The sequence below is a fragment of the Thalia democratica genome, chromosome 1 (assembly GCF_965202585.1).
Source record: "Thalia democratica chromosome 1, ktThaDemo2.hap1.1, whole genome shotgun sequence".
Lineage (NCBI taxonomy): Eukaryota > Metazoa > Chordata > Thaliacea > Salpida > Salpidae > Thalia > Thalia democratica.
The window spans coordinates 62,374,892-62,387,139 of NC_139165.1; the positions used below are offsets into that span (position 1 = coordinate 62,374,892).

At 25.0% G+C, this 12,248-nt stretch overlaps 1 protein-coding gene across 1 annotated transcript; it reads right to left on the bottom strand.

Moving 5' to 3' along the window:
* Positions 1–4,122: 4,122 nt before the first annotated feature.
* LOC145833773 (organic solute transporter subunit alpha-like) lies at positions 4,123–11,987 on the bottom strand. The gene is made up of 10 exons (XM_082940955.1): positions 11,888–11,987; positions 10,929–11,031; positions 10,535–10,674; positions 10,324–10,412; positions 9,595–9,753; positions 8,185–8,296; positions 7,629–7,754; positions 6,823–6,936; positions 6,209–6,327; positions 4,123–4,620 (listed from the first exon to the last, which is right to left on the bottom strand). Exons 1-10 carry the CDS (start codon positions 11,936–11,938, stop codon positions 4,509–4,511), a joined length of 1,125 nt encoding a protein of 374 aa, XP_082797081.1. The 5' UTR covers positions 11,939–11,987; the 3' UTR covers positions 4,123–4,508.
* Positions 11,988–12,248: the final 261 nt, after the last annotated feature.

Genomic DNA, 12,248 nt, shown 5'->3' on the forward strand with positions numbered 1-12,248 from the left:
TGAAGCTAAACTATTAAGAAAATCAAATATAGTAACAAAGTAGATAAAGAGAAAAATCACCATTGCATACGTTTAAGAAAAAGTAGTTTAACTATAAAAAAAAGTTTTATTCTAAGTGTACGCAAAAAAGCTCATGTTACAGTAAGTAAGCACACAAAAATGTGTTTGCTTAGAGCTATTTAGTACAAATATTGTATTTAGTAAGCAATTGTGTAAAACGTAAAGTGAGGAGAAATGTAAAAGCTAAAATAAAAATATAAATTAAACTAAAAGGTACTTTGTATTTGATATATTTTCGGAAACCTTTCAATGTTCAAAAAAAAAAAAAAAATTATAATTTATTATATAAAAAGGTAAAATTTTTGCAAAAAGCTACAACAAAAATTACGAAGTACATATGATAAAACAATTTAGAACTATAATTAAGGAGAAAACAGTAGTTGGATGCATCTGGTGCCTCTCAAAAATTAATGTTTTATACTAGGGCCATAATAAAGATTTTTTATCGTTTCAATTTTAAATTTTCAATTATGACTTGTGATAAGCTAGTAGCTTTTCCAAATAATATTTAAACGCTGGCAGCTTTTTTAGAAAAATCCAAAACTTTTAATAATGAACTGTCAATTCTTTATAAACAACTTTAATAACATTAATATTTGAATAATTATTTCTTTGTTCCAAGTTTTTAAGCTAATAGTTTTGCGTATTTGATTCGTAACAAAGCATTACTAGCAAGTTAGTTTGCAGTTTGCTACCAGTTACACTTAAATAGAAAGGACATGATGACTTGCCATTCTAACGTTGGTATATATCCTTAGTAGAACTAGTTTTTATCTTTGAACAGGAAACTACTAGTACCCTATAAAAATTATATTATAAAAATTTTAGTATACTACATGAAAATCAATTAGTTGACTTTGGGTTAAAAAAGTCTATAAAACTTAATTTTGTTATAACAGAAGATTGCTTTTTACAATAAAAATAGACTTAAAAAAAAAAACAACTTAATAATTAAATTATTTTTGTTGGTCCATTTTCATAGGTTCATTTTAAGTCATTACTTTTGTTCAATTCGACATTCGACCAAATAAAATACACTTGCACACAAGGAAGTCGAATTTCATTAAATAACAATAAATAAGTTTATCATACCTCTTAGGTGAAAAAAAAATCTTTTAATGTACTTCTTTCCTAAAAATCAAGTTTAGCTCCAAAATTTATTGTTCATATCCTAAAAAAACTATCAAAAAATAACTGATGAAGCAACTTATAACTTAGATAAAATTTTACAAAATAAAGTAAATTGCAAAAAAAAAAGTAACCCTTTTGTTAAACTTTAAAAGTAATAAAATAACTAAAAGAAGTATCTTAACTTTAACGTAAATATATCGTGATTTCAAAAAGACTGTCTGTTATGGTGAATATAGTGCCCCGACCTTGAAGTTTTGTGTTAATTCTTTTTTTTAGTTTTGCAAATCAAGTAACTAAGCAGCACGAAAAATTTAGCTTCCTTGCTTTTATTAAATTGAGCTAGTGACATTTGAAATATTCGTTTTTATCGGTATTTTTATAAGCTATCTATTGTGCAATACAACTATTTCTAAACATTTTAATGTACTTGTCGGTTTGTAGATCATTTAATTTTAGTATATGATCGTAACTTTAATTTTCAGCAAGATGTATCTAAATAATAAAGTTTATTGAATGAACTTTAATAAATGTCCTATCAAGAGTGTACAATATAATTAAAATAACTATTTCTTTATTCATCTACCAAAAAAATCAAAATTATAAGTTATATTTTTGTTTTATTTTTTATATTTAAAATTTTTTTTTTTTTAAAGTTTCTATTTAATTCTAATTAAAGAAAATAATCAAGTTTTTACGTTTTTTGTTAGTAATATATCTTAACTTTTTTAATAAAAATTTATAAAATTTTTGCATTGCATATGAAATTTCCGAGTAAGAGTTATGTTAATATTGTTCGTGTTTTCTTTAGAATTCTCGTTCTTTATTTTTCGTTAATTGTGACATTAATACCAACTATGAACTTATTATTTCAAAACTTTATTTTACAAACTAAGTTTTAGTCAAAGATCTGAATAAGATCTCTTTATTTGTTTTCTAATTTTTTGACTCAAAATTTGTTTGTAAAATAAAGTCTTGAAAGAATAATTTTATTATTCCTCCTCTAGTAGTTGAGATCTCTTTCTTTATTTTCTAAAAATCAAAACGTATAATTAATACTAACATGTAATATTTTAGTTGTTAGTTGCGACTATGCATACTGGCGAGATATTGTATGTAATATATACTATCATCACTGTATTTCTGAACTTTTCTTGTTTGGAAAACTCGCTAGTATATTCTTAACCATACCGATTTTAATATACAATGTTAAGGTTACAAGCCAGAGTTCGGTCTGTAGCCTGCCAACTTCCGTGAAAATAGTTGCTCACGGGTTACACAGTATAAAAAAAATATCTTACGTTTGCCTCAGTAATTTAAAACAAATAACTTTAGTAGTTTAAAAATAGTTTAAGAGTGAAAATATTCTACCTGATTTTAATAAAATGGCTTTTGTGCAGTTAATTGAATATTTTTAGTTTTTTATAATTTAATAATGTTACTTTTTTTTCTCATAACTAATTCTGTATGTTTCTAATTTTTTATGGATTTATGAGTCTCATTTCAATATAAAGAGGCACGATTTTAGCAAAATTAAAAATTAGATTTTTAATCGAATTTTTTAGCTTTATTACTTTTGTAAGCTTTGGTGGTTTGTTATTTTAAATTTGTAGTTTATACATACAATATTATATTTAAAATTTATAGTCAACAAAAAAATCGGCGAAAGTGTGCAGAGCAGAAGCCTGGACTTTAGTTTGCCGTGAGACAATCTCAAGTTTAGCAAAAGGGTTTATCATACAAACTCGGTCATCAGACCACAAGCTTCGGTAGACTGAGACCGGTTTCGTCCCTATTAGAACTCATCAGTCAATCACAACTGAAAAACTTGCAGTCTTCAATCTACAAACGGTTTATCATGCTTTCAAATGAAAAAACTAATTGCTGGTATTGATCAGGTCTGAATCAGTTGCATGATTGAAATGGTATGATCAACACTTTTGTAAAGCTTGAGCTTGTCTCACGGCAAACGAAAGTCCAGGCTTCTGCTGTGCAGACGTTCGCCGATGTTTTTGTTGATTGTTTTTAATAAGAGCGTACCAGATGTCTTGCCTAGTGGACAATGTATTTAAACGTTGCACGGCAAAAGACAATGCTGACATCACTGATCAATACCAGCAATTGGTTCCTTCATGCGAAAGCATGATAAACCGTTTGTAGATTGAAGACTGCAAGTTTTTCGGTTGTGACTGACTGATAAGTCCTAATAAGGACGAAACCGGTCTCAGTATAACGAAGCTTGTAGTCTGATGATCGAATTGGTATGATCAACCCTTTTGTTAAAATTTATAGAAATTAAAATCTAGTTTAGGCTTTGAAATTTCTTTCCGTAGTAGTATTTAATAAGTATTTGATGATTTTGACAAAATGCCAAAATTTCCGAATAACATTTTATTTTGTAAATTTCTATTTTTATGTTCTTCTTTATATAATAAATTTAGAAATTTTTTTTTTAAATAAGCAGGCCTTGCATCTGTTTAATATGCTATGACTGAATACGTTATGACGCTAGAATACGCTGTCCTGGACAATACGGTAAAAGGTATCCTTGATGTACGACTCGATAAACGAAAGGTTTTTCGTGCACCAGGTCCTAGAACCAACTATTTTGAGCGCTTTTTTTCTGTTGTTCAATAAACAATAAAATGAGGACAAAAACACATTTCTAAGTATTATTTATTATTTAGCTAACCACACCCTCAAAATTATAGATTTATTTCCGTTAGTTAAGATTTAAAAATTTTAATGATTCATTCAATTCTTTTGGCTGAGTATTTTTGCTTAAAATAATTTTTAAAACTTTTTCAATATTTAGATGCATATAATTTTTTTTTTAATTTTATTTATGGTAAAAATCATATAAATAAACAATTATATACATATTAACTTTAATCAAATTATCACAAAAATTACAAGTTTTTTTTTTGTGTGTAGCTAAATTACATGAGTTTTTATAATAAATTGATTGTACTAAAGTTTACAAGTAATTATTTTTTCTAACATAGAATATGTAAATAAATTACTATAGTGGTGTACGAGTCGATAGCCAAAATATTTTTTGTACACATTTCTTTAGACCAAACTTTTTGAACGATTTTCTTTTGTCGTTCTATAAACAATATTTATAATAAAACATTTGGTAGCTTTTAAAAACATTTGAATCTCAGTAAAAAATAAAAATAACTAATGCATTGTACTTTTATAATAGTACTGACTGTGAAAATAAAAATAAAACACTTAAACAGTTAAAACTCTTAACTTTGGAAAAACGTATCGAATATTTTGTATATTAATGTATGTTTTATTTTAAAATGAAATATTCAGTTGTCTCCGTTTTGTTTTATAGATTCAATGGTTTCTTCCTTTTTTAACTCTACCGTAATATCGTTTGTAAGTAATTTTGCCGTGTCTTCAACTACAATTTGTTTGAGTCTGTTTTAAGAATAAAAGTTAAACATAGTGAAATAGAAAACTTTTTTGTCAAATTTAAATGTAGAGCTTTGTGTGTTATATATAAACACATTAAACAAGTACAAAAAAGTATAAACACCTAAAGTACTAGTTTATTGAACGAAACAAAAAGCGCTCAAATTATTTGATCTTAGAATCTGGTGCACGAAAAACCTTTCGGTTATCGAGTCGCACACCTTTTGGATACCTTTTAACGTCTTGTCTAGGACAGTAGTTAGCATTTATTAAATTATTATATATAATTTTACATATATACAATTTTACAAATATGATTTTTACAATTTATACTAAAAATTAGCGACTTTTGAATTAATACTTGTTTAAATAAAAGGTTCATTAAAATTTTTTTATTTAAAAAAATATCTTTTTTTAAATTGATAAAAAAACTAGTTTATTGGTAAACTAAGGTAATTTCATTTTGACAGAGATATTTCATATGTACTTTATGCAAAAAGTTTAAAGTAAAGACTAATAACTTATTAAGTAGTTATAATTCACCATCTTAAACTACAATATCTTAATTACTGGGTGCACGGCTTTTCAAATTCAAACAACTGAAATTCTTTAAAAATGTTTAAAGGACCACAAATAAAAAAAAATTAATAAAACAATAAGCTCTTGTAGCTCTAATTTATACCTGCAAGTACTTTTTTATTTCTTTAAAATTATATATACTTTTTGAGATATGGCTAAAATAAGTTTTAAGATGTAGAAATTTGTAAATATTTCTGTTAATAATTTTTATTCTAGTTTTGTTTTTTTCAAAAGTTAGAAATATTATTTTTTGAGTTGTGACCCTTTAAACATATTTTAAAGAGTTTGAGTTGTCATGTAACCTAATTAGTTTGGCTTTTTACATATGAGTAAACAACTTATCTAGTCGAGGAACCAGATTTCGCAGAAAAAGTCTTTCGCGGGCCGTAGTTGTTAAAAAAATTGTTTTCCGGCCACAAATAAAAAGTATATATATCTAAAGTTTCTAAAAAGTTGTAAAAGAAAGCAAAGTTTTAATGAAGTATTTATCAAATTAGCACTTATGTGAGGTGAATATAAAATAAGTGCACGTTTTTTCTATAAAATCACTCGTTTTTGTTTATTTTTCTTTAGATATTTTATAGCTACTAATATGATTGCGGGCCGTACATTTCTAGCCTTTATTTCATCATCAGTTTTGAATTGGTTTTATTTAAGTACTTTTTAAATATACAGTAATATATACTATTTCATACAAATTTTTTTATTTTTTTTTTACATTTCAATTTAAAAAAACTTTTTTTCACACTAATAAAATTAAAATTAATTTAAACTAGAAGTTTTTTAAAGTTTATTTTAGTATATAAAAAGTTTAGTAGGGTATATTGTTTGAACGACAAAAAAAGTGCTCAATTTTTTTTTCCTAAAACCTAGTGTACGAAGGAACCTTTCGGTTATCGAGTCATACTACTTGGATGCAGTTTAACGTCATTGACAAAAACTAATAAATAATCTTTAAACTTAACTTAAGCGGAAAGTTTTTTTAATAAATGAAGAAGTAAATGTAAAAACATACTCTTTGTTGTTAGTTTCATTGTTTTCATCGTATAGAATAGGTAGAAGTGCATTGTCATTATCTGATGATCTTCTGTAATAACATCTACTGAACAGTGATAATATGAAGAACTCTATTATCTGTTTGTTTTATTAAAAGCAGTTTAGATATTTAATACTATAAAAAAAGGTAATTGAAGTAGTTTCATCTTCAAAACATAATTATCCATTTATAATCCTGTATCTACATAACAGCTAAATATGCACCCGGTAAAACTAATGAACAAAACTTTTCGTGGTAAACAATTCCTTATAAACATAGTAAATGTTTTATCTGATTTTTAGATATTTTAGATTATTAACTTTTTTGAATTTATAAAATTTAAGTTATTACGATCACTAAAAGTATAACTTTTTTTTGTGATGCAACAGAAAATGAATTTATAAACAATTATGTATATATTTATTCTAGATTGTTTGAACTTAATCACAATTGTAGGTATAATTTTATCAATCTAAAACATAAACTTAATGGTATAGATTATTTATTTTGGTCAAAAATAAAAGTTGAAGTAAATAAATAGTCTTTAAAGTAGGTTACACAAATTTATATTTTATTTTAATTACTCAACTTACAGTTATTTGGTAATTGAGAATAATTTGTCTTGTTTGAAATCCAAATGGTGGACTGCACGAGTGATAAGCCGCATGAACAATTGCTGGTTGTAAGTTTGCCACCAAAAGTACCATCTGGAAATGTAGGTTGATACGAAATTCAAGTAGTAATTAGTTTTAAATTAACTGAATGAAAATGCGTAATTTATTTTTTAAATATTATCTGATATTTAATTATATTTAATATTAATCATCACGTAAATCAACTTGATTGTAAAATATCATAACTATTGGTTTTGCTAATTATTCATTAATCATCAACAATCACAAAAAATGGGAAAATTTTAAAGTTTTGAATTTTCGATTACTATAATTTAGTTATCTATTTCTAATGTAACTAAATCTTGACTTTAAAATTTTCTAATTTTTTGATTACAAATAGTGATAAAAATCGTAAACTATGGTATGATGAACACAAAACAAAAATGTCTAATAAATAAAAAGTTATTTAAGTTTTATTAAAGAAAGTCGTTAATATGAGTTTTAAACAGTAAAAAAATAATTTGTTATTGCTTTAGGATTTTAAATTAAGTTTTGAATAAATGATATTTTTTAGTTATATTGTTATTAAAAAATAAATAAAATGTCAAAATCGACTACAATATTTTTGTTTAAATAATTTATTACAAATTAATTAAATTTTTATACCATTTTCAAAAAAAAAATTGAACTAAGGTATAGACTTCTCAAAAAAACTAAGTTTAATTTCCAAAAATTAAATTTGTTCATAAAAACATAAAATTCTTTTTTTTTTCTCCTAATAAAACCTGAAAAACGAAAAATTTTCCTTGAATACGATAGCCAGATATAAAATCCATAGAAGCCCTTCTAAATATAACTAGAGCCCACATGCCTGTCATCATTGAGCAAACGAGTATAGTTTGATACAAAATCTGCATTAAATTTATTGTGTTACACACAGAAAGTTACTCAAAATATTTCGAACTGATACAATTTCAAACAAAAGTTGTCTTTATGCGTGTAATCAATTGTTAACAATATTAACAACTATTAAAATATTTTAGATAAAATAAAAAAGTTTTAAATTATAACTTAAATAAAAAATGTCGAAAAATACATTGCATCTTTCTATTAAGTAAAAAAAAAATCAAAACACAATGTTATCAACTACTTTTGTGTTTAACTAGGCTATAAAATATAACATTGACATATATAAAAGCTAAATAATGGAAACTTTATAATGAGTTTAAATAAAAAGTGTGGAACAAATACTGTTTAGATAGAATTTGGTAATAATTAAATACACAAAAGTGTTTTACCAGTATTTATGATTTGTAATATACACAACAGTTCTACACAAACCCCTGGGATCGGAACACTTCCATCAGCATCAAAAATACCCATCATAAATAGCGTTATAGGCCTTATTAAGACTGACTGGAATGTCATATACCACAAAAATCTAAAGTTCTTTCTGAAAAACAAAGTGCACTTTTTTTTTTCAGTATTCTTAATAGGATCATATAGAGTATTTCTTTATTTTTATTTAAGTTTTTTTTTTATTCTTTTTTTTTCAAAAGTTGTATAATTTTTTACTAGAACGTTGCTTATACGTAGTGATGTACCGGACTCACTATCCGGGTCCAGATCCGGCCGAATCTTAATATGAAAAAAAAGTCCGGATCTGGTTCCGGCCGGATCCTAATTTGAAAAAAAAAGTTCGGATCCGGTTCCGGCCGGATTCTAATTTGAAAAAAAGTCTGGATCCGGTTTCGGCCGGATCCTAACAGAGATCCGGCCGATTCGGATCTAGTTAGTAAAAAAGAGCATACAGAAAAGTATTTTTTCAAAAACAAACCCTTTGTAAATTAAAAAGAGTAATTTTCGTCAGTTAAAATTAAACACCTACCGTGATTGGATAATTTTGTACACGTGACTAATTTACATTTGTTTACATTTAAACTATCAAATAAACGTTTTAGAAATGCAACTCTTTACCTATGTTGTAAAATTAAAAACTTTACTACCAAATTGTTAGGCTAGTTTAAAGATTTTTTGAAAAACTCAGGCTAGTTTTCTTTTAGATTTTGAATGAGTTTAAGCTGATCCAGTTTTCAGTATTTTGTGATTTTCTAGTTAATTTTGTTCAAGAACTTGATTTTAATTGATTTTAGATTGGTAAGGCTATAGGGGGGTCCTTCTTGATTTTTACAAGTTGATCTTATTTACTAGATTTCAATCTTAGCTACCAGATATTGTTTCTGAGATGTACTTTATCTTTCTATCAATTTTTCTTATACTGAATTTAAAGTTATTCATAGTTTTTTTAGCTTTTATAGAAATGAAATTTTAAAACTACAAATGTAAGCTCTACTTTATATGTGAAAATACGTATGAGGAAAAAATTTCGATTTAGTTATGATTTTAAGGGTTTAAATAAAACAACAACTTGAAGTATTACAACAAGTTAAACATTTTAGATACGTACGTTAAATAAGTTTAATATTTCAGTTTTACTAAGGTTTTTATGATTAACTTTTCATTTTATTACTGATTAAAGGATAACTTACTAAGTATATCAGTTCTCTTTTGAGAAAATACATTTAAAATACAAAAATATTTTTAGCTTAGTCTGTTACAGGACTTAGAGAAAATTTTAAAAGTAATAAATTTGAAAAAAAAATTAGTTGATCGAGGTATTTGTGGTTTTTGTGCTAAACTTGAATTAAAGTTATTTAAATTGATGAAAAATACAAAAGAATAAAATTTTACCTATTCATTGGAAGCTCTGGCAAACAAACCAAGCAACAACAAAGTGGTCCTGTGCGTACTGATATAGTCCTTGTCTCGAAACATTTCAAAAAACTTTTTAGTCCTCCGTAATAATTCACTTTCAAAACTAAAAGGCAGTGTAGTGCTACACCAAAGTAACTAAAAATAAACATTTACTTAAATGTTTGAAAGTTTAATTTCGTTATTTTTAACTTCTAAAAAGCTATAACTGTTGATTTTACACCTAGTAGTTTTGTTTAAAATGGTCTGATCAATACAATACAGAGTAGAGTAAACAGCAATTTTGTTATTTAACTAACTTAAACTTAAGTAAGGTACACACGTAAATTTTATAGTAGTTTATAAGTGCACAACTCAAGCAATTTCTTAAAAGAGCTTTTGAGTAGTTTTGCGTTTAAACTACTTGTAATGCTATTATTGAATTTTTTTTTATTGAACTATTTTTTATAGTTTTGTTAATACTGTAGATCAAAAACTCAAAGCAATATTTTAATGATTAATTAAAAATCTGAATTTAAATAGAACTATGTTTATGACTCGTATAAAAATGTTATACAATAAACAATATATTACAGTGTTGAATACAGTAAAAAAAAAAACGTTATCTTTTTATTCTAAAAGCCACCATACTTTATTATATGTTTAATTGTAAAAAGAGTTAAACTGGGTTTAGGCTCGTAAAAGTATGTATAAAAATAATCAACTAACACAGATGTCACAAAGTCGATCATGACATACCCGGCAGGAAAAAAACAACCAATCATGGATGTCAAGGTAAAAATTGGTGGAATTCCCAACTGTGAAAAAAATTAAAACATCAAATCTGCAATACTTTTTAAAAACATTAAGTACCAGTTATTGTTTAATCAGCTAATTTTAAACCTTAAGTTAGACTTTAATCTACTTAAAAGCTTTGTACCTGTACAACCGATAATCTTCTTCTGTATGTAGATTTAATATTCGTTCTTAAAAAGTATATTTCTTCGATAAACATTCCAATAGTTAGAGTTGTCATTATAATTAAAACAACGTACAAAGCAGAAGATAGGGCATCCATATCTGTTAAAAATCATTATAAAAGTCTTAATTAAACTTGTTTTCGGTACTTTTACTTCAAATGACATAATCAAGAGAAATAAAAAAACTAACATAATCTTAAAAAGTTTACTAGAAATGCAACAATTAACTTTTTGGTGAGTACAACTTTTATTTTAACATTTTTTCTTAGCAATTTAAAGCATTTAAAAAGTTTATTTTTAACTTATAAGCCTATGATTAATATTATTTATAAAGTTTTTTTTCAAGTAACAAACTTTGAACTATTACATAAGATTTAGGAATACTTAGACTTTTACAATGTTCTATAAACAATTGCCTTGCTTCTTGTTTTGCTAGCTGTGTTTGGTTTTTAAGCATCTGAAAAAGCTATTTGTTAGAAATAATAAAATGAAGTTCTAGTTTAAAATGTAATTTAGAAAACATGTACCCAAGCAATAAGCATTTAAAAATTATAAGAATAATCAGAAATAACGAAACATGACATTAAATATCTAGACATGAAAAGTCTGTCAAAAATTGAATAAACTGTTTCCAGTGAATGAAAAATTTATTTTACTAACATTATGAAATTAAAAACTTTAATTAGTATCAAAGTCTTAAAAGAAACGCATTAGTGTTTTTAAACCAAAAAATTTTACTACTTAACTTTTTGTTAGCCTAATTTTTAATAAATTTCTACTTTTTACTTGCACTTTTTTCATTACATTTTTTGACTTAAGTTAAGGTCAACTATGAGCATTTTATAACGTTAATTGAAATAACAAAAGTTATTTAGATAAAGTTAAATCATTTTTAATAGTTATTAAAAATATGAAACAAAAATTATCAGTAAATTAAAATCTAATTTCTTACACACGCTTAACTTCTAAAAACTTGAAAACAGTTGCATTAAGTTAGTATTTCAAAATAAGTAAAGAATATTCTGATTTTCTGACAGTATTACTTGACTCGTCTTACAACTTTAAAAACTAAAATTAGAAATATAAAAAGCTCCTAATATGGCAGCGTATTACTTTTTATTATTGTTGACTTAATATATCCAGTAAAACATAAATTACAATAGACCTTTTAACGTATAAATCTTTTAGAAGCATAATATTTTAAAGTACATAAATTTTTTTCAATTTTCAAAAAAAAAAGAATAAGCAATTATTTGTAAAGGAAAAATAGAGATATTTTGCTAATAAAAGCTTAAAAGTTTTTTTTAACTTACTTGCTGTACTATATTTATACTTCCATTAAATAAAGAACTTGTAGTATCCATTTTCTTAGCTATATATTTTAATCGAGTACTTTTATTAAAAACTAAAAAAATTGACCTAGACAAATAAAAAGTTTTTGTTTAACTTTTTGCTCACTAAAACAGGTAAAAAGTTAGTTTGCTTGTCATATGTAATAGTATAAAATATGTGTAGTTTTTTAGTTTATAATTAAACATATTTTATTATAGTTATAATTTTTTTCAAGTAACATTTTCAAGTATTATTTTGCAACTGAAGTTAGAAAAAACATTTATCATATAACGGTTTAAGCTTTATTTAAAATTATTAGTTTGAGCTAATTGAGAAAAAAAA

What these genes read in the sequence shown, in the direction of transcription:
- LOC145833773 (XM_082940955.1), bottom strand. Translation starts at nt 11,938, where the DNA reads ATGGATACTACAAGTTCTTTATTTAATGGAAGTATAAATATAGTACAG. An exon ending in GAAGATTATCGGTTGTACAG is followed by an intron (nt 10,413 to 10,534) that starts GTACAAAGCTTT and finishes TTTTTTTCACAG; the next exon opens with TTGGGAATTCCACCAATTTT. An exon ending in GAAAATTTTTCGTTTTTCAG is followed by an intron (nt 6,937 to 7,628) that starts GTTTTATTAGGA and finishes CTACATTTCCAG; the next exon opens with ATGGTACTTTTGGTGGCAAA.